The following is a 25,947-nucleotide window of genomic DNA, read 5'->3' on the forward strand; positions in this document are numbered from 1 at the left end:
TACCAGGATTTGTAGTTTTATTACAAATATTGCATTTTCCTATATTTTTAGTTTCCACGTGCTTCCAAAAGCTCAACTTTGGTGCCTTTCCAGGCGGCCAGTCTGCGTGAGCGTTGCGCGCGGCAGAGCACAGCAACAGCCGGTGAATACATGCGCTGGGTGAGAGAGGTAGAACTGCGGCTGCGCAGACAGGCTGGTCGATCAAGCCGGGAGATCACCAAATTGGGGCGGGAGCGCGCACACCTTGAGATGATGCTGCGCAGCCTCAGAAACGACCTGCAGGTTAACCGGGAGAGCACTGAGCAGCGGGCCGAGAGGAGGCCTGTATGCGATCCTACTACATTATAATGAGATCTTTACTTTTTCTATTCTTTGCACACACTTTGAATTCAATCTAAGATGGTGGAAGTGTTTAATCCTACTGTCAGAATTGGCTTCAACAGTGGCATTAGCTGCTTTTAATAATATTTTTGACTACGGTATTTAATCATTACTAGCATGGAGGTACACCGCATTATGGCGCCCTCTGCTGGTGTGTTTAGCAGCAGGACGGTGCTGATTTGATGCTGGCCTGGGAGAGGCGTGAGCTGGCAGAGATGAAACATGATGTTGAGGAAACGCTGAGAAAGACGCAGCGTCAGCTACAGGTACCCCTCCCCTTCCTACCCATAGTGCAGCGGTCTTAAAGTTTTCCATCACAGGACCCCAACCAGAATTAGTGATCTTTTCGATAAAGGATCAAGAGTATTTTGTGTGTTCCTCCTCCAAATGGTATTCCATTGTAATACATGCTGCTGCCTTAAAATATAAATACTATACCTAAAGATGACATTTGAGAAGTATTTAATTTAGCAGAAATCAAGTGTAGAAGAGAACAGCGTCAGGGAGTTTGGTTCCTCCTGGTTCTGCAGGTTCTGGAAGGGTCCAGCAGGGACCTCCAGATGTGGTCCAGCCAGCAGGCCCTTGTTCTGGACCTGCTCCCCCATCGCGGCTCCGTTCCTGCCCCACACCCCCCATCAGCCACGACCAGAACACCACCACCGACCTACGGCTTCACCTCAGGTAAACATTGCAAGCAGCAACAACGACCTCCCGCAAAACTCTGAGGCGTCTTATCCTAGCTTAGTTGTATACAGGAAAGGGTTAGCCTAGCAAGTGCTTGGCATTTGTTTCTATGAATATCTTAACTGTACCAACAGCGATATATTGTTGTTTCTCTTACTTCTGGCAAAAGTACTAATTATATTGAAGAGGTTCATTCGGCCTACTGATATATATTTTAAAAACAGTTAATCTATAAAGGGGTGGGATGGATAAATCCATATAACACATCACAGACGACGTCACACTAACATCATGTGACACCTCTGATGAAGGCTGCAGAGGCTTAAGGTAGCCGAAACTTGGTACAAACTAGGTACAAAACTGTTTACCTTACTGGCCTTTATAGACAAACCGTTTTAAAAGTACTAATTGTAAGTCTCATCAGATAAGAGTGACTGCTAAATTCCCTAAATGTTAATGTAAATGAAAATGGAGTACTTTGGTTTCACAACTGATCTGAACAGGCAAGTCTCTTTTGCACGTTGCAGACCGTTGCAGACGCTTGCGTCTGGAGAGGCTGTAAATCATAAACAGCCGGCTTGGCTCATGCAGAGTAGCTTTCTGCTTCATTGTTGTTTACTTGTTGTTGTTGTTGTTCTTCTTGGTCCATCAGAGTCTGAGCAGGTTCTGGACTTCGCCTCACTAGCCGTCAACAAATCACAGCGCTTACGGGAGCAGATCAGACACACGCTGAGCGAGGTGGTTGCCAGGCAACGGGCGTCACAGCATGTGGTCAATGGCGGTCTGGTGAAGAAAGTAGCGGAGACCGTCACGCTGGAGGTGCTGATCAGATCACCATCCTGATCTTTATCATTTATTGATCTTTTTTTATCTTTATTGAAGATCCTGGGGCCAGGACAGCAGTCGTCGGTTGGGGGATGAAAAATGCATACAATTTGGGAGTAAATATAAATGTAATCCATAGAAGACACATCATGACCAAACAGGAAGTGGCGTTCTCTTTCAGCGGAGCCTGGCGCTGACGGCAGCCGCCACCAGACACGCGGCGTCCCGCAAACAGCGGGAGGTCGACTCCATCCGCCTCAGCTACGGGAGGGCCCAGGTCTGTCGCAGTCAGTCTGCTCTTCATCACTGTAGTCTGGTCGTTATCGGTTAGTCTGGTCTTAATCACACATAGCCTGATCTTTATCAGTTAGTCTTCATCGTGTGTGTGTGTGTGTGTGTGTGTGTGTGTGTGTGTGTGTGTGTGTGTGTGTGTGCAGGGCCCAGAGTCCAGTAGCGATGTGTTGTGCAGGGAGAGGCTGGGCCGCCCTGTGGTCCAGGTGTACCAGAGACACCCCGGCACCCAGCTCCCCGAGGCCACCCACCTGCTACAGGTGAGGCCGGAGACCGTGCCAGATCACCCCTCCAACCTCTGACAAACATGAAGTGGCCTCCCCCTATAAATTACTATCAATTATTTCTAAATAAATGATGTAATTAAAAAAATATATTTAATAGAAGCCGAACATTTTAAAGGTTTGGTTTGTGTCTGTATCCTGCTCAGTGGGCTGAACCGTTGCATATGATTGGTTAGTTAGTAACGTTATAATTATATTTTCAGAGAATTAATGGTGCTGCATTTGTGGATGTGTGGCTCTGTAAAATAGGTTTGATTTGATTTTATTTTATTTGAAAGGGACCATGTGCAATTAAAAACATAAATGTAAACATTTGATGCATTGCACCAGTTAGCCTTAGGCTAATTTGCATCTGCAGTCCCCAGGTACAAATAAATACAGCACAGATAAAAACATCAAACATTATTCAAAGATATGTAACATATCAAACATCAACCATCAAACATTATTCAAGGACATGTAACATATAGCAATAGATCACACTGGTCAATATGTACAGTGATGATAGCCTAAAAGTGATTCATTAAAATATATTTTAAGCTACTATAATGGCTGTGTGTCTGTTACAGATAATTTGATATACTGTACGTTGGTGATATTAGTCTTCAGACCACACCTGGTGTGTGTGTGTGTGTGTGTGTGTGTGTGTGTGTGTGTGTGTGTGTGTGTGTGTGTGTGTGTGTGTGTGTGTGTGTGTGTGTGTGTGTGTGTGTGTGTTCGCTCGCTCGCTCCAGGGCAGTGCGGTGTTGGGCTATCGTTTGGGTGAGTCTGAAGACGACGCAGCCCGTCTGCGGCGCTGCTTCCTCCAGCTGCGTGCAGAGGCGCGAGGGAAGCGTGCGGCCGCGCGTCGCGACACAACCGTTGTGCGCATGCGACTGCAGCGTGGCGACAAGCGAGTAATACCTCACATCCTCCAGCAGGGGGAGCCAAAGGTGACGCAAGAAGATTCATTGCGTCATAGAAGTATAGAATAATAATAAGGACCTCAATACTAAGGACACTGTTTATTTTAGGTACTTGAAATATTACGTAGAAGCAACAGCAGAAGCAACCATGGTTATGATTGCTGGCTCCCATATTCATGATCATAGGGCGCACTATGTAGCCTAATAGTTTTGAAGTGATGCGTTCTTAAACGAATAAAACAAAGACATATGATCTTACTGGCTCAATATCCATGTTTCACCTTGGGGTTTGAAGTGAGGGGTTGGTAGTGTGTGGGGACCGAAAGGGGAGGTGTGTGTGTGTGTGTGTGTGTGTGTGTGTGTGTGTGTGTGTGTGTGTGTGTGTGTGTGGTGTGTGTGTGGTGTGTGTGTGTGTGTGTGTGTGTGTGTGTGTGTGTGTGTGTGTGTGTGTGTGTGTGTGTGTGTGCCCTCAGATTTAATTTAACCATGGTTAGCCCTACATTATGTCGCATTTATAATATATATGATAAAAATAGGACTATCAACGCTATTGTGTTTTACGTGAAAGGCATCCCATAATGGTTGCTAGAAGTCGAGACGCAATGATAGTTTCAACCTCCTCCGTATGCCTATCGTGGCGCCAATTAGGGACCGTTTCCCGCCAGAAGGTGTTATTAATGAGACCCTTGACGTCAGCAAGTCCTGCGTGCTTGATCGTACCTGAGTGCAACATACCTGTCCACGTGCTATGGGGTCCGCTGTTATTCTCAAGGTCGTTACGCTTTTGATGTGGTTGCTTTCCGCTGGAGCAACAGAAACATCCAGAAGGTCTAGGAAGAGCTCCGGTGATCAGATCCTGCCCAGGTCCTACCTCCACATGCCTGGCATGCTTCATTTCAGGAACCCGCTGCTCCCCCCGGAACATTTCGCACCATCACGCGGCACCGGCTCCGAGCCGCTTCCCCCCCGGGTCCGAGATCTTCTCCTTCCGGTTACTCCGACGCCTGACCCGCCCGCCGCTGCACTTGAGCCCGGTGGTATACACACGCACTGTGACGGGGACAAGATGACCGTGAAGGTCCACACAAGTGCTTTGGGTTCGGGTGGATCAGCGTCTCATCTCTCCCTCGGTACTTGTCGACCTACCGGATCTAGGCCTACTGGAGAGTTTATCAATTTAGAAATAAGATTCAACCAGTGTCGAACTGTCCGGAAGGTAATTAAGATTTCCGCTTGCTGAGTTCAGTTTTCAGGGCAGGTTTGATCTGAACTTTTAACTTATGCTGCGATCCATTGCCCGCCCGTACGAGTCGTAAGGTGTAAATCTCCAAGTTTTCTTGCGGCATTTCACGGAGGAACGCCCTCTTTTGGTCAGCCCCACTCGTGATTCTGAGAGTATACCAAGTTCAGTGAGGCTGATCGTACGACTTGACAACAAAGATGGCTGTACCTGTAAAGAGATTGATTTTCTTTGTATTTGTACCACGTTGGTCATTTTAATGTCATTTTAAATCCTCTTACACACTTGATTACATTGCTACTATTCCGGTCACCAATTCATGCATTGCACGTTCTTGCTGTGCGTGCAATATGTAAAGTTGTGGTGTTGTTTGTTTTCAAACTGGTTTGCTAAAGAGGCTAATGTAGCTAACAATGACTAGCCAATGAGAAACGGGAATGCAATAAGTGCTGCAAGCCAGGAAATGACGTCACGTTCTCACTAGAGCAGAGTCGGACTTACCGGCGTACCATACAAAGGGATCACTGCATAAATTGTTTTTCCGGAACCAGGTGATCAACAACCAGATAGTTTATTCCAACACCCTTATCTACGACCCGCCGGCCCCCCTGGGGCAGATCAGAACAGTCATACCGTTCACGTGGCCAGTTTCGTGTCAATACGACCGGTAAGAAGATGTTGTGAATGCATCCGATGAAAAAGTTTTAGTCACCACGTCCATCCGAAAGCTGAACCACTATGTCTGTTCCAGGTACCACTACTCTTATAAAATAGGTTACATCCCAAAAATGGAGACGCAAGGGGTGTTCATACCGATGACCAGCAGGGAAGACATCATCCTGACTCCTCGGAATGGTGTCTGAGTTTAACTACCAACACATGGAGCCTAGCATGTAAACAGCAAATTAATTAACTGGTTAAATGTACTGTGTGTGTAGCCAGGTGGGAACGGCTGGCCCCCTGGGAGCACTATGTCCTGGGGAAGCCCATGTTCTTTGAGGTGGTGGCTCGGAGCCTGGCTCCAGGCAGACAGCTGTACGCCCAGAGCTGTCATGCCACCTTGGGGCCCTCGGCCACCTCCACGCCCAGGCTCTCCATCGTGGACAATTTTGGGTATTTTTTCCATTCAACTTTTCAACTTAAACGTGCCGATGGCAAGATTGAAGAGCTATAGTTTGAGTGTAATGTATTAACCTTCTATAGGTAGTAAAATGCTAATAACTGTTCTGGTTCACTCGTTATGAGGCCTTTTTAGATGGCTCCCCATTTCTGACCAATCAGGGCATCTATTCCTTCAATCACAGGCTGAAATCACAATGTCTCAATGTTGAAGAAACATAGAGAGGGAGTGAATATTTTTTGAGGGTGGTTCATTTTCAAAACCTTGTTCTTTTCTCTCTGGCTGTCCAACTCTAAAATCTTACCTACAGCAGCTTTAATTGTACACAACTTACAGTCTGCCCCCAGTCCCATTGATGGGATAATGAAAGGTTTTTGACTTCATAGGTGTATGGGCAAAGAGATCGGTCGTTCCCGATTCATTCCGTCCAGTAAGAACAGGGTGAGGTTCATTGTGGACGCCTTCCTGTTGGATGCTACAGTCCAGGTGAGCTGTTAGCCAGGCGAGAACACTGGCCAGGTGAGAACACTGTTGGCCAGATAATCTGTCAGATACAGATAGACCTGGAGAATGGATGTTTTATGGAAATGAGTACACTGGTCAAGAGTTAGTTTTAGTGTAGGACTTGGTTTCTGTGTATACTTGTTTATGACTTGGTTTGGGTGTAGGACTTGGTTTAGCTTGTAAGGCATTCCTTTTGTCCCCTCACAGCCCATGTACATGCACTGTTCCATGTCAACAGCTGACTCCACAGTGACTCCTACAGCCAAGGCCTGTAACTACGACTCTGCATCTGCACGGTATGCTCCACGGGGAAATGGTTTATTACCCAGGGTCCAGGGAGGCCAATAGCCAGCCAGTCATTCATGTGTTTTGTTTACATTATTGTAGAGGCATGTCCGTTTTTATATGCACGGTAACATAGTAAATGATGGAGCTGGTGTTATTTGTCAAGAGCTCAAATTTGGATTTTTGGTTTGTCTTGGGCCCCAAATCAACTGCTCTGTATTATATTTACTGCAAAGGAATCCATCACATCATGACATCATGTCCCACAGATTCCATTTAATTCAGGTTGTGTCTAAAGGGTAAGAAGCTGAAAGGGTTTGACGGTTTTGTGTTCAGGTGGAAGGAGGTGTCTGGTCTGGAGTCGGTGTGTTTCTGCTGTGAGACCAGTTGTAGCTCTGCCCCCTCATCAGGTGGGTTATCTGTGACCCAGTTACAAACATACCTGCTTAATGTTGTACTGGAGAATCTGCTCAAACCATCTGATTTGATGTAAACGATACGGCAGGCAATTGTTTTACGTGTCCTATTCTACATATTTTGGGTATTTTTTTACGTGTGGATTTTAGCTGTAAAACTTTAAATGTGTCACGGTTTCCTAGAGGGAAGGATTACAATATAACTTTACCCTAGCAGCACAACCTCAGAAGTAACCGAATTTACTCTGAATTCCAGACATGATGGTAAGGAGCCGATCCTGGACCGTGGAGCGCAGAGGCAAACCTTCTGCCCATGCCAAGAAGAACATCTACACGACCGCAGCTACCACCATGACACCGACAACAGTCAGGATGATGACCAAATTTAGAACTTCCCAACAAGATGCCGCTGCAGTCAGTCCTGTGAATGTATATGCCCCAAAGTGGGAGTGGCCAGAGAAAGTTCTGAGGGGTTCCAGTGTTGATGGTCAAGTTCTGAAGGATTCGGGTGGAGTCAAGGAGGTTCTGAAGGGTTCGGGTGGAGTCAAGGAGGTTCGGAAGCAGTCTGGTGGAGTCAAGGGGGTTCTGAAGGGTTCGGGTGGAGTCAAGGAGGTTCGAAAGGGTTCGGGTGGAGTCAAGGGGGTTCTGAAGGGTTCGGGTGGAGTCAAGGAGGTTCGAAAGGGTTCGGGTGGAGTCAAGGGGGTTCTGAAGGGTTCGGGTGGAGTCAAGGGGGTTCTGAAGGATTCGGGTGGAGTCAAGGAGGTTCGAAAGGGTTCGGGTGGAGTCAAGGGGGTTCTGAAGGGTTCGGGTGGAGTCAAGGGGGTTCTGAAGGGTTCGGGTGGAGTCAAGGGGGTTCTGAAGGGTTCGGGTGGAGTCAAGGGGGTTCTGAAGGGTTCGGGTGGAGTCAAGGAGGTTCGAAAGGGTTCGGGTGGAGTCAAGGGGGTTCTGAAGGGTTCGGGTGGAGTCAAGGGGGTTCTGAAGGGTTCGGGTGGAGTCAAGGGGGTTCTGAAGGGTTCGGGTGGAGTCAAGGAGGTTCGAAAGGGTTCGGGTGGAGTCAAGGAGGTTCGGAAGCAGTCTGGTGGAGTCAAGGAGGTTCTGAAGGGTTCGGGTGGAGTCAAGGGGGTTCTGAAGGATTCGGGTGGAGTCAAGGGGGTTCGGAAGCAGTCTGGTGGAGTCAAGGAGGTTCGGAAGCAGTCTGGAGTCAAGGAGGTTCTGAAGGGTCCCAAGACAGTAAGGGAGGGTCTGAAGGGTCCCGAGACAGTAAGGGATGGTCTGAAGGGTCCTGAGACAGTAAGGAATGGTCTGAAGGGTCCTGAGACAGTAAGGAATGGTCTGAAGGTTCTGAAGGGTCCTGAGACAGTAAGGGAGAATCTGAAGGGTCCTGAGACAGTAAGGGATGGTCTGAAGGGTCCTGAGACAGTAAGGAATGGTCTGAAGGGTCCTAAGACAGTAAGGGAGGGTCTGAAGGGTCCTGAGACAGTAAGGAATGGTCTGAAGGGTCCTAAGACAGTAAGGGAGGGTCTGAAGGGTCCTGAGACAGTAAGGGATGGTCTGAAGGGTCCTGAGGTGGTTTTGAACGTATTTAGTGGAGAGAAGGATGCCGTGAAAGGTTCTGGTGTTGCTGGAAAGGTCATGAAGGGTTCTGAGGGAGTTGAGGATGTTCTAGAGCGTTTTGGTGTTGAACCGCACAGAATATTTGAAACTTTCTTTGGTTTGGACAAATAAAACTCTTTTCGCTTTTCGTTTTCGTATCTGTTGCTCTTTTGCATTAAAGTGGCATGCCTTGCTTTGTGCAGAAGAGGGCGCTGTACTAAGGGTAACTTAATTTTACAGCAGGGCCTCTTACACATTTTAATCTTGGGACCCAAAATACAATTTCAATCACACACTCCGGAAACTCTAGTGCTGTGTTCCGATATCCATACTTCAATGAGTACACTTAAACGTAGAACACTATCCGCACTCACTAAGTGTGCTGATTTTCAGATGTCAGTGTTGTTCCAAATCAAATACTCCATGGTGCACTGACCGGAAATTACGATTGAAATTGCCGCCGCGGCTCCTCCCCCGCAATAAACATCCCGCTTTGAACGGTGAATCCTTTACGCATGTGTATGAAATGTGTACATCGATCCACACTCACACATTTTCACCGTTTTGAGTACACCATCCGGGTCCTTTAAGTACCTTTTTTTTTTTTTTGCCCCGATCATAATTGGATTGCCCTACGTACTCAAAGTATAGTAAGTATGGATATCGGAACACAGCACAGGATCACCAATTCCGGAGTGCTCTGTGCATTTTCTGGATCATGACCATATTTTTTTATCCCAACCCATGGTTTAAGAAACACTACACTAAATGATCTCTGGAATACATTAAGCATGTTGCATACTAAAGAATCTTGACATTTTCCACTAAAGGAGCAACAAGTTGCATACTAAAGTATCTTATTTCATAGGAATCTCAAACGTGTCTAATTCATGTATTTTACAGTGTAAAAAGTGAATACACCAAGACCTGGCTCACTCTTTTCATTAGGTGAGTTTCAGATCAAGCATGCGTTGCGTTGCCTCGCATAACATAATGCATTCTGGGATAAAAAAAACATAAGAAATACTGGTGATAACTTCCCTATGTGACATGTCACATGGCTTGAGTTTGGAACGACTAGCTAGTGTGGAAGCACTTCTGCTTCTGCTTAATACGGCTCCGGTGGTAAATTGGAATAGTTGAAATTGTTATTGGCGACAGTATTTTGTTTAAACACCAGCTACGTACATATTAAAACAAATCAATCCATGCAAAATATAGCCTATCATTTCGTTGTAAAAACATTTGAAAAGAATTGCACAGGTCTTTAAGCTTAATTTTTTGCATTTACATGATGAATCTATAAAAAGCAATACGCACAAAATATTTCCAAGTGTTCTCAACATTAGAACAGTGCTTGGCGTTCTATGATGTAGCGTCCTTAAAAGGGCGGCCGTTGAGCATGCTTCCTTCCCATTGGGAAACAGCCATGGTCTCAAATAAATGCAGACATAAGACGCTGCCCTCAACATATCAAAACGTTGCCCTAGTTGGTTGGAATAGAGCGTAACAGTGACCGCACCCTTTTTTAACAGCTCTGGTTCCGGAAGTAAATTTCCCATGCATTTTCACCGTCCACTTTTCGTAAAATCGTTCTATAAAGAGTTTTAATGCTGGAACCAAGCCAATTGTCAAGGTAATCGTAACCAGAATACGTTTGATTCGGGGCAAAAAATAATTTGGAAAATGGAAGAAAAGGCAAAGGTACAAGACTGTGTACATTCTTTTTGTGAACGAGGGAGGAACTCCTCATCCCATAAACCATTGCGGACCTTTTCGCAAGGTTCCAACCCAATAGTTTAGTGCTTTTCTTACATCTTATAACCTTTGTCATTATTATATTGTTTATATTGTTAAAAAAGTTGTGTCATATATTATATGTGTGTTAGTGTGTGTGTGTGTGTGTGTGTGTGTATGTTAGTGTTTTATATAGTGTATAGCGTTGTCATCGACATAGTATGTCCCTTTGCTGTCTGCGGTCACCACGTAATAGCTCGTAGTTACTCGTTTTTAATATATGTGAATTCAGTCCTGGATTCCAGTTACGTATTCATTCAACATTATGTATTCCTTTGCTTTGATACTACCCAAATTACTAAAAAGCACTGCTAGTGCCATATATTTGTACTTTTATTTTTATCATATATTCTATATCAACATATTTTTCAACCATTACAGCTCATTTCATCTACCTCCTAACCACAACTCTTGCTTTCCATCAATATAAATCATGGTTGCTGTGGTAAGCGATCGAGTTCAGTAGCAGCAGAGTGTCTAATAGGTATTGTACTGGAAGTGCCCAGATCAAAATATAAACACTGGGGTGACCGAGCCTTTTCCGTCGCTGCTCCCAGGCTCTGGAACAAGCTCCCCACCGAGATGCGTCTCATCTCGGACCCGGGCCTTTTTAAATCCAGGCTAAAAACCTACTTATTTAGGATGGCTTTTAATACCCAGTAGCACGATGGCGCTTTTATCTTATTTTATTTTATTTGACTTTGCTGTATTTTATTGCTCTCACTGTTTTTATTGTTTTTAAATTGTTTTTATTTCTGCTTCTGTCTTTTTATTGTTACACTATGTAAAGCACTTTGGTACTCCGAAAGGATTGTTGTAAAGGGCTGTATAAATAAAGTACATTTACATTTACATTTGTCCCCATAGTAGACGGCTCTGGTAGCAGTAGCAGTCATTCACTTTCGCGGGTGCAGTAAACGTTTCCTGGTAATGACGAGCTCCACAAATCAGAGACGTCATGTCACACTTCAGGACTTATGGGTAGTGTAGTGGCGTTGTGACATTGCGAATAAAACATGTTTTTCTAAAAAACTAGATGTTGCCCCGATTAACGTGTGGCTTCTACAGGAGCAAATACCATCGATTCACAATATAACGGGGCGTAGTATGTATAATTTGGATGGTTACGACATTAAGGCTTTTAATCAAAATCTCTATGATGAAAATGAATGGGATTTTTACTTTGGGAACCACACTATTGCACTCTATTACCACGTGGAATTTCCCATGTGAGAAATTACATAACTCCTCTCGAAGAGGCGTGCCCTCTCCCAAACTATGCTTATTAAAAATAGACGACTTTGTGAACTTTCACTTTGTCACTCATGTTATTTTTTTTAAAGAAAGGGGCTTCAGACTTTTTCAATGAAAGTACAGTTGGCAAACAAAATCCTTTTGCTGCAGAAAAGTTGACCTCCATTGTGATTACTTATTTACTCGGTGGGCCATCTTCTTTGTTCAAACTACGAGAAGTGCACCTGTGTCTGACTTGACGTGGTAGGAACTTGATGTGTTTCTGACTAGTTCCGGCAGATCTTCTCAAGTCTCGTGCATGCATGTGTTCAAATGCAGGCGATCTGAAACGCAGCCAATATTGAAACCTTAAACGGCTGATATCAGACTGATAATTCTAAATGATTATTTTGAGACAATGCAGTACAGGTATAATCTTTATTGGGTTTATGCCTAAAAATGTTTTATTACTAAATTGTATGAAACATTCTGTACAATGAAATCTTTACAAAAACCAGGCAAGTGAATATAAAACGATAAGAAGCACTCCTGTTATAAGCAGTCTTTACAAGTTATAACTGTCAAAAGGAAAGGAAAAAGAAACACAATTATCACTGTCACCTGACTACTAGTAGGCTACTTATATGACAGGTACTCCACAGCTCAGGAGAACTTGTGGTACGATTGATCTGAACTCGTTCATTCTTCGTATTCTCATAAAAAATACATTTACAGGAAACCATAGCGTCGGTTCACCTTCATTTCAGGGGATCCCTCCAATCGGATGCATTCTGGATGGTTGTGTCTATAGTCTGGACCACGGGTTCACTAAACTTTTCATCTCGGGACCCAAAAGACCATTTAAGTGTATCCATGGGACCCAACCAAAGAACACTCAGAGTATACCGGAATTGGTGACCCTTGTACTCAGAGTTTTCGGAGTGGTCTATGCGTTGTCAAGCCGCAAACCACTTCCAACTCGATCACAACCCATTTTGGGTCCCAACCCCACAGTTTAAGAATTCAGGTCTAAGTTGGGTTCTGGACCTTAAAGGGCCAGGGTTCTCAGTAGTAAGAGCTGAGGTGGGGGTGGGTGGGGGGGTGGCGTGGCATGGCTGTCCCGGTGTACAAGGAGCTGTTGGGGGAGTTCCAGTAGGGCGTGCCCGGGAAGTAACTTCCTGGGGACACAGGCATGGGTGCTGGATGGGCAGCCATGAAGTTGAGTTTGGGCTGGTGGCTGTGGTACGGCTGAGTGTACGACATGTCTGTCTGGTACTTTCCCATACCGCCCTCCGCCGAGTGGTTCTGGTGGGCCTGTGAGATGCCGTGGAAGTCAAACTTGTAGGCGTAGCGCTTGCCATGCACCTTGGTCATGATGTTCTTGTCGTAGTAGTAGCGCAGCGCACGGCTCAGCTTGTCATAGTTCATGTTGGGTTTGCTCTTGCGCTCGCCCCAGCGCTTGGCCACCTCGTCCGGGTCGGTCATCTTGAACTCTCCATTGGTTCCCTCCCAGGTGATGATGGTGGCGTTGTTGCTGTCCGACAGCAGCTCCAGCAGAAACTGCCACAGCTGGATCTGTCCTGAGCCTGACACAGCAAACACTCTGACATTTAGCATGAAAACTGGTTATCAGGCTATGCATTGTCTGATATACGGTTTATTCAATACTTTCTACCTTGGTCTCGGATTCCTTTCTCTGCACCATTTTGGAAACTTTGGAAAACTGGGGCCGTATTCACAAAGCTTTTTATCTTACCGCTAGGAGTGCTCCTAACTCGCGCTAAAACATTTTACGTAGGAGTTTTTTCTTAAAAGCTGAGACCTACTCATACTAAGGATAAATCACTAAGAGTGAACTAAGAGTAACGCCCCCTAACGCCCCCTTACGTCGATTCTCGTGCATGAGTTTTGAAGCGGTCAGTACGGTGATTGGCTGTTGAGTGCCGGCGGTCTCCGTGAAACTCATTCGCAACTTCCCACAAACAAGCCCACTAAATCAACGAAAAATAAGGAAATAGCCTAGGCTACAAATGAAGTCCTATCAAACAGTTATGGACAGTGCAGTTAGCAGAATACACGCATGATGATAAGTTTGTGAAGACCACGATAATGACGTTGTATGCACGTTAAAAAGAGAGCCAAAGCAAACAATAAAATACGTAAATTGCATTATATCAAGGAAGTAATTAAAAGCACCCTGCAAACTATTATCCAATGAGCATATTTCCAGCACTTAAAGTTTGGGCGTAGCCAGAGATTGTAATTAAGGTGCGCCTGTGAGAGTTTGGGTGGCCTTAAGTTCACGGTGATTTACCGGAACGCTGTTAGAATAACTGCTGCAAGTGTCCAGGGTCCGGAGCGATCGATACGACGATCCTGAAAGCAGCCCTGGCTCTCCACTAAATCACTCCACGCTGTACATGGGGGAATGAAATGTATGGATATAATCGCAAAATCCAATAGGGGGGTTTCTGTCACATTTTGCTTTAAATCGAAAGAAATCTTTGTAATGAATTAATTCTCAAAATATTTAGGTGTGCCAGGACCACGCTTGGGTGTCCCAGGCACACCCATGGCTACGTCACTAAACACTTTAAATATCAGACCATACCACCGTTCAAGTCCTCCTATCATGATGAATGAAGGAGAAGACAACGTGAAACGCAAGCGAAAGCCCAACTGGTCCGACTCCCGACTGAGAAGATTATAAACTCAATACAATAAATGATCTTACAATAAATGATTAGATAGTAATCATAAGTAAGAGTAGTTATAGGCCTATTATTTTTTACTTCAAACCATTTATTTTTATTTGAAATAAATAATGATGATTAAAGTGTTGTATTACTATTAATACATGAGACAAATAATGATGGGTTAAGTGATTTATTTATATTTATATATTAAATAATTAAGGATGATTAAAGGTAGCCTACATTTGTAACATTGCCCCCGTGTGTTTTAACCATCACTGATGGTTGCGATATTCCTAAATCGTCGTCATTGCAAAGTTGCATTTTCCCTGTTGCTAAATATCGGAGTGTTATTCACTAATTCCACAACAAGTTTGATACCCTCACGATTTTGCCTATATCGCCTTATCAATTCACAGTCTTCCATTGTCTCCAAAACATTTAGTCTCGCAGCCATTTTCCGATTCTTTGTGAATAGGTCTTACTGAGTTAGGAGTCCTCTCGAGGACTTTTAAGCTCTCCTAGACTTAGGTGCTACTTTGTGAATTGCTCTTAGTGAAAAAAGTTAGGAGTCCTAAATTTAAGACTGACACGCCCATTATTTTTAGGAGTTACTCCTAAATTTGCCACTTATGACCTACTTTTAGCCCTAAGATTCTTTGTGAATACGGCCCCTGGTCTAGGAGTAGTCAACGTTTTTATAGTAACTGCAATATGGTTTGCATTTACTTTTGGATGAAAGCATCTAAATGATGTAAATCGTCCATGTTGAATGCATCCAAATGTACATACTTTAATAGATTGTAAAATGCTGATGTTGCAAGGTAAGCATGAATGTTGATCTAAAGGCTTGAGTTCACTCCCATTAAGTAAACTTTAAATCCACTCCTATTTCTCCACTGAGGTTCCCAGGTCTTTTTCAAGAGAAATATCCCTTCAAAGCCAGCACTGTGATTCACAAAATGTTGTTCTTGTTTAAAGGTCATTGCTGTCTGGTGGAAGGGACATGGAGCACAACGTTAACAACGTTAGGGGTCTGCTCTAGGGTTAGGGGCAGGTTTTGGGTGAGGGGTCAGGGTTAGGGACTATGGAAGCTTCTAGAAAACGTACCCCCAGGCCTGTGAGTCCTGGGGTCGGGGAGCCTGGAGGAGGAGGTGGGGTTGGTGGAGGAGACCAGGGCTTCTTCTGGGAGGAGGAGGAACCAGACAGACCAGTTATCCTGACTGAAGCCTCCGGGCCAAACTCTCCTTCATTTGTTTGCCGTCTCGTAGGTTTCGCCAAATCAAGGTGCTAAGGCCCCAATTTTGTACTTGTACTTTGATGCTATTGCCAGCCTTGAACTAGCAGCCAGGGTAGCGAGGCCAATTCTAACGTAGGTTAATGCTCTCCTGGATACGCTAGTGGCTAGGTTAGATAGGCTTATTCTTACCTAGGTTAGCCACTAGGTTGGCTCATTTTAACCTGGGTTAAGTAGTCATTATGCTAATGTAGGTTCATGTATTCCTGAGTTAGCTTGTGTGCTAGGCTAATGCTTACCTGGATTGGCTAATCGACTGCTGATGGGTCCTAATGTCTGGTATGGGTCTGGTAATGGAAAAGAAAAGAAATCATTATTAATCAGTTTTGTTGATGAGCTCTCCCTTGAACATGTTAAGGATAACAGTAGAACAATATGTTTAGTACTGGGGTTGTAGGGTATGACTAGGGGGACAAAGGCCAAGACTGGGGAGTCGTAGGTCAATATGGTCGGTTGTTGTTCATTTAGGAGGTTGTAGGCGAGTTAGAAGGTTGTACGTCACGACTAAGCTGGGTGAATAGTCGGTACTGGGGGTGTCTTACCCTGGGTCATCCTGGCTGCTGGTTCCCGGCTGCTGTGCTGATGGTCCAGAGGAGGAGCTGCGGTCAGAGGGCATAGTTAGCTAGTTACCAAGCAATACCCATGTGCATTAATTATTATTTTTATTCCTATTCCAATTATTATTGATAAAGTAGTTCAATTCATTTTGTTAGTAATATTATTATAATGATCATCTCACCTTTTGGTGCAGCAGCCATGGGGTTGTTCTGCCAGCTGCTTCTACTGCGACTAATCTCGTCAAAACTGTTTTCTGTACAAACCAAAAAAACAACACCAACAACAACATCAAAAACACAAACTTCACATTTCATGGAAGAGGTTGTGCAGGTATAAAGTAGGACTCTGTGAAGAAGCGGAGATATCAGCAATTTGTGTCCGATCGTCTACTGCTAGCCTCTGCATCCTGTGCGGGCGCAGCTGTTTCCTGTCTGAAGGGGGTTGTTGAGTTGTAGACTGTTTGTTCTGAGTAACACAGCCTTGAAATATACAAGCCTGTTTCATACAGATAGCAGTTATTGTAGTACTAGCGAGCTCACGTTGTATTACATACCATTTACTATGAACTACTACTGAATACCGTACAATGTATTCGCCGGCTAATGGCATTTAGAGAGGACATAACAAACCTTAGGGTGAGTTGTTGGGGGTTGGGGTTAGAGGGTCAGGAGAGGGTACCTGCTTTGATCTGGACCCGGGACTGCTGGGGGCTGGGGGTAGTGGGGTTGGTGGCAGCAGAGGTGTAGGAGAAGGTTGGACTACCTGCAGAAACACAGTGACCATAGAAACAGTTACCATCACACTGTAGACAAATGGAGACAGATGGGCGGACCTGTGTTTTCAATTTATTATAAACTGGAGAAGACATTTCCATTCCAAATTATATGTGAATATATTTACAGGGTTGCCAACTTTGGGTTTTTGGCTGTGAGACTCTGGGGGGGGGGGGGGGTGGTGGCTATAACGCCGCTGCTATATAGCGCTCATATATAGCGGTCTGGTCTAGTCAAGTCATCTACAGAAAATGAACCAGAGTTGTTGTTTTTTTTGGCGTGACATTTGTTGCGTGTGCATGAGAGTGTGAGTGTCACACCAGATGCGTGACAGTTGGCAACCCTGTATTTATGAAACAAAATCATGCTTTTCCGGTAGGTCGGCCCACGTCATATCTGGGGCCAAAGGAAAGACCAAAGATGTTCTGGTCCTTCTCACTAGCAGGGCTGAAAGGAGAACTCTCCCGCCTCATCCCTGAGGTGTCCAAGCTGGGATGATGTTTCCGTTACCTGATTGGCTTACACTAGAAAAGAGTTGTCACTTCACTCATGGTGAAACAGCATGAGTGTGGGCTGTGGTCTTACTCTGTCTGAGGTAGTTGAGGTGGGACAACAGAATGTCTGCGTTGTAGGCTGACGTGAGGCGCATCATGTCCTCCTTGCTCATCTTGCAGAGGTCCTTCCCATCCAGCGTGTGGAACACCAGCACGTCCAGCTGCTCCAGGACGTACTCCTTGATGGCCCAGTCCAGCCACTGGCGAACATGGTCCTGGCTCCACACCTCTGGGTCTGAAACACACGGTGAAGCTGGGATCACATCGGTCGCATTGGCAGGTTAGGGTGCTTTGGTTAGCATGGTTAGCATGGTGTGGTTAAGAGCCTCTTGGGGTAAGACATTATCATAGCAGGGGTTAGCATATTATCGTTAGCATGGTGTTACTGGTCAAGTTTTGTGTTATACACAATGAATTAACCTGGAGTGCCAATCTGCAAATTGACCTGGTGTTGTAAGCGTGGTATTGTAAGCGTGGTTAGTGTGGAGTAGGTTAAGCGTGTCAGTAGGTCCCCACTACCTCAACAGGAGCAGAAGTAACAATGTCAGAAGTGAGCCAGGCTGCTGACCTGCAGGGACGATGACTCGTTTCTCCTCCGTGGTGATTGGAGGAGCTGGGACCGGGTCTGGATAGGAGTTCTGGTAGCCCACCTGGCCAGGGTCGGCGGCGCTGCTGTGTCTGGAGCGTTTGGTCACGCTGCAGTCCACCGGGGACGCCCGACTGCAACCCAAACAGGACAGTCTAGACCAAACGTCTGATGGGTCCAACCAAACACTCCAACTCAAACTCTGAGCACAGCCGAAGTGGTGCTCCTTTCGTTATCCCCAATTCCAGTGTGCCCAGAGTTTTCTGTGGGTTTCAGTGTGCTGACAGGCCACCACCCATCTCCAACTGGATGATGACCCATTTTTGGTAGGCCTACCGACCTATACTTAGAGAAGAAGTGGTCTGCAAGGTTCTGGGTTCAAACCCCTAAGGTCTGAAGTGTACCCAGCCTCGACCTGCTCTGCATGAACATTAAAGGTGCTTAATGTCGGTTTGGATGAGTCTACCAGGTGTACCGGACTCTGCTGGGACTCACCTGCTCCCGTTCACCTGTTCGACCCGCCTGCTGCTCTGGGTCACGGCGCCCGACCACTCGGGGGGGTCTGCGTGCTCGGGGCTGGGCTTGGTCTGGCTAAAGGCAGACACCATGTCAGTCTTCAGCTGCATGATGGGAGCTGAGTATGGGTTCTCGAAGATGGACTGGTCGTCACTCACCACCGACAGGGCTTCCTGTTCACAAAAGCACAGGAGAACGGCTGGTCAGCATGGGCGGCTAGGTGGCGGTAGTATGAGGTCATTTTTGGTAGATAGGAGTAGTATTTGAGGTTTGTTTCGCTAGTAAGGGTCCTATAAGGGGTTGGTTTGGGTAGTTTGAATAGTAGATACACTGAGAGCTTGAGTTAAAAAAATCCCTTCAGATTACTATTTTGTGTGTGTGTGTGGGTGTTACCAGGGTGTGTGTGTGTGTGTGTGTGGGGGGGGGGGGGGGGGGTGTGTGGGTGTGGGTGTAATGGGGGGTGGGGGGTTGTTTTTTTCAAGTGTATTGTCTTTGGTCCTTGGACGTCAGTACAGAGATTTCTGAGGACCTACAGGAAACCAGGCCCATGTGTTCAGAAACCTTTTGGCACCGACCAACGGAGAGGAAATGGGGGGGGGGGGATCATTTAAAGCTGGAAAACAACCCTGCGACCTGGGAGGACATTTTACATGAATTCATGACTCCAACGTTGGCATTTCCCTCCCTTGTGTGTGCAGCAGGAAGCAGTACCATGTACAACCTATAGGGGCAGAGTTGGGACTTCTTGAACCAGCTCTCACTAGTGAATCAGTTTGCTCATACTTTTTTAGATCAAATGCTCTGATTATCATCCAAATAAGGGAAATTAAAAGTAAGTAGACTCTGATACTTGGGCTGCTTTTGTAGTGTGTTTTGTCAACGTTGTTCTCTCTCTCTCTCTCTCTCTCTCTCTCTCTCTCTCTCTCTCTCTCTCTCTCTCTCTCTCTCTCTGTCTTTCTCACTCTCTCTCTAATAGTGTTTCTTCTTGTCTCTTGACCACGCCTGCTCACCATGGAAGTGAAACTGACCTGCCTGACACTGTCTGACTGGTTGACTGACTGGCTGGTTGACTGACTGCAATCAGCAACTTCAAGCTGAAACGTTCTTGTCGCCTTTGGTGCTCACAACCACAAACACATACTATCTCTCTCTCTCTCTATCTCTCTCTCTCTCTCTCTCTCTCCCTCTCTCTCTCTCTCTCTCGCTCTCTCTCTCTCTCTCGCTGTCTCCTCTCTCTCTCTCTCTCTCCATTGCTCTCTCTCTCTCTCTCGCTCTCTCTCTCTCTTGCTGTCTCCTCTCTCTCTATCTTTCTCTCTCTCTCTACACAAACACTCTCTCCATTGCGCTCTATCTCTCTCTTGTGCCACAACTGACTTCCTGTTTAATCCGAAGTTGAAAACATTTCAAGTTGACTTTCAAAACGTTCTTACTATGGTTTATATACATCACATATAACTATGTACCTTTACAGAGTATGGTTGATATAAGAAACCATACAGTATAAAATATACGTCAAAATATGTACTGTGTAACTGTATATTTTGGGATGTATTACAGCATAACAAACTCTTTGGAATCGACATAATCTAACTTTTATCAGCTGCATCAGTAAAAGAGCTTCATGAGAACATGTAGTTACTTTATTTATTTAGTACAACATAAAGTTTAACATAACATAAAGAACATAAAGTTTAGTCTTCTGCTAAAAGCCTTATTTCAGTCTCAAAGAGCTTAACACATCCACACCCTAACCCCCCATCCCTCTACCCCTCAGTCTCTTACCTTCTAACTCTCTAACCCAACACCCTTCCCAAAACCATTCAACCCTAAAGCAGGCAGCATACTTCATAAGAAGTTGATTGTATTTCGACTGGCCTAGACCAAAGACAAACTTATTTCATACTCACTGCTTTGGTGATTTGAAATTAGCTCAGATCAGTCTCCATGGAGACTACAAAACAGAAATCTGAATGTGGAAATTGACTCACTCTGACTTATTAAACACCATGATTGCACTGCTGTCATCATTGGAGATTTCAGAAAGTAAATTATCTTAGTGATCACACAATTTTGTTCCTATGGCCTTGCCCCAACTTATTTTCTGCTGCAAGTATGCTTAACAATATAAATATATTGTCTGTGTTTGTAGACTACTACAATCGAGTTATGATTGTTTTGAATAAGCAACTACTCTGAAAACATTGGAAATCTTTGGGAAGTAATTCAAAGTGTTTCCCCTCAAGTGAACCGGTGCTAGGCTTCAGTTACTCTAAAGTCAAAGGAAGCCGCTAACAGCAAGCAAATGCTAGCCCAGTGATACCCTTCTGGACGCACAATAATGAATTTGGAATTAAACAACTGGTACGAATCTTGGTAACGCAAGCAAACGCCAATTTACAGGTATTCCTTAACCCGACAATCTCTAACCCAACACTCTCTAACCCTCTCACGCAACACTCGCTAAGCCTCTAATCCTTTAACCCTCTAACCCAACACTCTGACCCCCCAGCCCAACACTCTGACCCTCTAACCCAACACTCTGACCCTCTAACCCAACACTCTGACCCTCTAACCCAACACTCTGACCCTCTAACCCAACACTCTGACCCTCTAACCCAACACTCTGACCCTCTAACCCAACACTCTGACCCCCTAACCCAGCGCTCGCTAACCCTCTAACCCAACACTCTGACCCTCTAACCCAACACTCTGACCCTCTAACCCAACACTCTAACCCTCTAACCCAACACTCTGACCCTCTAACCCAACACTCTAACCCTCTAACCCAACACTCTAACCCAACACTCTGACCCTCTAACCCAACACTCTGACCCTCTAACCCAACACTCTAACCCCCTAACCCAGCGCTCGCTAACCCTCTAACCCAACACTCTGACCCTCTAACCCAACACTCTCTAACTCTATAACCCAACACTCTCTAACTCTATAACCCAACACTCTAATCCTCTAACCCAACACCCTCTAACTCTATAACCCAACACTCTCTAACTCTATAACCCAACACCCTCTAACTCTATAACCCAACACCCTCTAACTCTATAACCCAACACTCTAATCCTCTAACCCAACACTCTCTAACTATATAACCCAACACCCTCTAACTATATAACCCAACACCCTCTAACTCTATAACCCAACACTCTAATCCTCTAACCCAACACACTCTAACTCTATAACCCAACACTCTCTAACTCTATAACCCAACACCCTCTAACTCTATAACCCAACACTCTCTAACCCTCTAACTTAACAGTTTCACAGTTTACTACTTCTGCCCGAGTTTATGTTTGCTTACGCACCACACCTCAAGCAACTTTATTGGTTGTAACAAATATGAATGAATATAGGCCTACAATTATTTCTGAAGTCTGGCAGACGAGGTTAAATATAGTATGGCACTTTCTTGTGTTAGAAAGTGCCAAGAGTGTTACGTTAGAGGGTCAGAGTGCTGGGTTAGTGGGTTAGAGTGTTGGGTGAGAGGTGTATATATATAGTACATGGTAAGTAGGCCCTATCAAATATAACATAACATAATTACATAATGGACATAACTTTGGTCAAGGCATATCGATAGTGATTTCAATAATGTTATCAATAAAATCACGTCCTATAACTGATATATTCTTTGAATAAAAAATGCTGAACAGCCCTTTGTTTACGATAATCTTACTATGGACTCTCCCTAAACCCCTCCCACTCCCACCACCCAGCCAGCCTAGCAACTCTAGTTGGTGTCACATGGTTGCACAGCCAGTTGGAGTGGACAGAATGCTGTTTTAGAAGTCTCTCCTGCTAACTGGGAGGGGCTCAATCGTACACATTGTGACTTTAAATGTTTGACTTAGTTTATAAAATGTTCTATCTTCGTTCAGTTTTACTTTTTTTGTGTTCAATACTATGAAACTCCTGAACTGATTTATTTTCAAAACTACATCTAGCTGGAAATAAACTCACTGATTTTGTGTTATTGTCAAATAAATTATAAATAGTGACAGTAGGCTATAGTATTAGTATTATCTTAATGATATTCAATATGATAATAAGTTAAGTATTATTATTAACTATTCATTTAAGATGTTGGTTGGTTATTTTCTTTTCTGGCTCTTAACACACAAACAACAACACCGTGTGCACCGAAGGAGTCCGATGTGTTGGTGTGTATTACTGAAGTGTGTGTCGGTGTGTGTTCTGGGCCAGAGCGGAAGTGTGTGCGGAAGTGTTTTGGTTTGAGACCGGAAGCCTGCGGAGGAAAGATAACGGCACCTGACGCGCTCGTGTTGGCAACTATAAATTACTCTTTAAATAACTTTTTTCTTTTAATATCTGAGCCTCTTATATTGAGTCTGTTATACTCGTATAATAACTTTAATAACTGAATTAAAACAATAAATTAAGATACTCTTGAAATATCTATTTGAATAACAGGGTTAATATTACAAAGTAGCCTAGGATAGGCCTACTCTTTTAATAAGTAGGCTATAATACAAAAAACAATTAAAACAATTAGCCTCTAAATAAACGGGCTTTTTAAATATATGTAATAACTGAGTTAAAGCTATCCATTATTCTTTAAATAACGTCATTCTTATATGTTACTCTTTTATAACTCAAGTTCAAATTAATATTTTTTTAAACTGATCTTATAACTGTACTCTTATAATATCTTTACTATTTGAATAACTTTAGTCTCATAATAATAATAAATTCCTAAACGCATAATAACCACTCATTTAATAACCTTACCCTTATACATTTTTAGAAAACAAAGTAAGTAAATAATACAAAAACAAAGAAAACTTCTCATAAACGAAGGCAATAGGTAGGTATTTGGAATCATACCGGTTTAAATTTGACCGAAATCTCTAATATTTATAATAACTCCTCTGGATTAGGCCATAATCAGGTGCACGCGCGCGCGTAAAATCATAACGCACCCACCCAACCACGCACACACACACACACACACACACACACACACACACACACACACACACACACACACACACACACACACACACACACACACATCATCATCATCATCACTGTTACTCTCATCCTACATTTAAAAAGGGTCGAATTAAATTCACTCGACGCGCGTCAAAACCATCGTGAACAAAAGGTCGAAAACGCAAAGAAAATGAAATATATAGGCCTAAATATTGATTGAATAATGAACGGAGTAGGAGACTACTCGGAGTGGACCGCCTATGTGCTTCCACCGTAGAACAAAGAAATACGTTTTTAGTTTACTTCCCTAAATTATTTCGTAATCATTCGTTTGTTTTAAACAATTGAAAACGAAAAAGGCCAGAGTGCTAAAACTCCGCTATGCATCAGGCCTGTCGCTGGTGAACGGTCTCTTCCCCTCATCCTCATTACTTAAGTTAGGCTACTTAAAATAAAAGACATATTTGATACTAAACAACTTTAGTTATGGATAACTATTAACAGTTCGTTTCAACTATTTGTAAATCCAAAAGCGTCTCATTCGAGTTTATTTCCTAACGAAAGTTAAGAGATTATTCAGACTCTAGCGGATGAATGTTTCATAATAATAGTTGAGTTGATCGTAAAAAGGCCTACCACCACAGACCCCCTCCTCCCGTCCACCCAAGCCGCTCCCTGGGCCCCCGGGGGCCGCAGACACCTGTCGCACACCCCGGCATAATGTTCGTTATTCTCCGTGCTTCACAAAAAAAAACATAAAGTCTTCTGATCTGTAATTCTCCCGCCGCTCTGTGAGTTTCCATTGGTAATGTGATCTTCGGGGTGTGATCAAATAACGAATAGTGATAGCTGCTGATAATACTAATGAGGATCGTGATGAATAATACTGAGGACAATAAGTGAGACGCGCTGTTGTCCTTCGGCTGTGAGCAGCTCTCAGACGTGTGGTGTTTAGTTGTGTTATTCTAGAGCCGACATACAACCACGAACGGGAAGGAAGAGGAAACTTGGTAGCAGAAGGAAAGAGCGGGGCTCGCCTCTCAGAGCTGTGGGTGGAAAAGCAGATTAAAGAGTTGCGAGACGCCCCGGCTCCCGGAGACTGCGGGTTTGAATCCCGGCGGGCCAGACACCTACCTTTATGGTGCAGTCCATGGGAGCGCGGTGCGGGTCCTTCTCATCCAGGAGCTCAGGCTGCTCGGGTCTCTTCGCTACGCGGCCTCGGCTTCTGCACGCTCGAGCCTCTGGCGCACAGCATCGCGCGCACAGTCAGAGGACCGGATGAAGACTTTTTTTCTCTCGCGCTCTAAATTGGGAAGTGAAGTCACTTGTAACTTTGTTCCTCCTCGAGACGCTTTCACATGCTGGAGAAAAGTCTCTCAAAACGTTGGATTATGACTGATATCCTTATTAGTCATATTTATATCATAACCTGTCATATGTTAAATAGTTTTGAGGCTCAGAGCGGTGCCTTATTTATTGAATACATTAAGTGAAACTTCACCGGGTTACACGTCAGTAGTCCTAACGGTCCTATCAGTTCTGATCTGAGAGCAATCATTCGTTGAGGCATAACAAGATGACATGTATGTATTTATTTGTAATTATTTAAGATATTCTTTTGTTCAAATTTCAAATGTCATTAAGAGTTGGATTATTAATGATTATTAATTAATGTGCACATTTGACAGAAAGTATAGCCTACATCAAACCTGTCCCTCTGGCCTATAGGCCACTCATATATAGGCTATAATAGGCCTATATATAAAGCAGGTCCAGGTCTCGTATAGACGTAATTATTTTATTATTTATTTATTTATTTGTCTTAGTCATCGGTTTATTAGTCTATGTATTAGTCTATGTATTTATTATGCATATGGGTGGCCTTCGTTGAACGAACTAAAGGGTGCAATCATTTGTATATGAATGTATTCATTATGAATGTGTTTATTATCAATGTATCCATCATTAGCTCCTCTTGTAAAGCCTCTCAGCTCCGTGTCGTCGGCTCGGGCCCCCACGGGCCCCCGTCACGACTCTCTGCTCCACGCACGACTCCGCGCCCTCGCATTCCTCCAGATGTTTAACAGCGCGTGTTTAGACAGCAGCTTATCTTGCCCGGACACGCACTCCGTGATTTCAGACTTGTGCACTAAGTACTTTTTAAGGGCCATTGTTTCGTCGACTGGCTTCTAAAGATATACTCCCCTCGCCCCCCCGGCCCCTCCCCCTCAACACACCCCACCACCCTGGGGCCCCCACCCGCCATCCAGGGGCCAAATCTGATCTCTGCCCCCGCCCTTTCCGTGATTTTAAATGTTCATATAGTTTTTCTTGATATTTTAATCTCTGTCAGCCTACCTTATCCGCTTTCATAGCTATTAGGTGATTGTTGCATTTTTACTCATATTTGTATGAGGCCTACTAAAGTAAGATAGTCATATCCA

At 44.4% G+C, this 25,947-nt stretch overlaps 2 protein-coding genes across 4 annotated transcripts; one reads left to right on the top strand and one right to left on the bottom strand.

Annotated features, from left to right (window-relative positions):
• Window positions 1–4,118: 4,118 nt before the first annotated feature.
• zp3d.2 (zona pellucida glycoprotein 3d tandem duplicate 2) lies at window positions 4,119–8,749 on the top strand (the record flags this gene model as incomplete). The annotated part of the gene is made up of 9 exons (XM_084471899.1): window positions 4,119–4,586; window positions 5,162–5,277; window positions 5,362–5,465; window positions 5,549–5,723; window positions 6,117–6,216; window positions 6,442–6,530; window positions 6,856–6,929; window positions 7,192–8,195; window positions 8,732–8,749. 9 exons carry the CDS (start codon window positions 4,119–4,121, stop codon window positions 8,747–8,749), a joined length of 2,148 nt encoding a protein of 715 aa, XP_084328025.1.
• A 3,230-nt stretch (window positions 8,750–11,979) lies between these two features.
• fli1rs (Fli-1 proto-oncogene, ETS transcription factor-related sequence) lies at window positions 11,980–24,767 on the bottom strand. Of its 3 annotated transcripts, none has more exons than XM_084471455.1 (10): window positions 24,638–24,767; window positions 18,515–18,708; window positions 18,002–18,153; window positions 17,465–17,668; window positions 16,785–16,868; window positions 16,288–16,359; window positions 16,091–16,147; window positions 15,788–15,835; window positions 15,362–15,436; window positions 11,980–13,144 (listed from the first exon to the last, which is right to left on the bottom strand). In XM_084471455.1, exons 1-10 carry the CDS (start codon window positions 24,653–24,655, stop codon window positions 12,624–12,626), a joined length of 1,425 nt encoding a protein of 474 aa, XP_084327581.1. In that variant the 5' UTR covers window positions 24,656–24,767; the 3' UTR covers window positions 11,980–12,623. The 3 variants fall into 3 exon arrangements, with proteins under 3 accessions (XP_084327581.1, XP_084327583.1, XP_084327582.1); XM_084471457.1 differs by lacking the exon at window positions 24,638–24,767 and adding an exon at window positions 24,140–24,296; XM_084471456.1 differs by lacking the exon at window positions 15,362–15,436.
• Window positions 24,768–25,947: the final 1,180 nt, after the last annotated feature.

This window comes from Micromesistius poutassou (genome assembly GCF_964030765.1).
Source record: "Micromesistius poutassou genome assembly, chromosome: 8".
Lineage (NCBI taxonomy): Eukaryota > Metazoa > Chordata > Actinopteri > Gadiformes > Gadidae > Micromesistius > Micromesistius poutassou.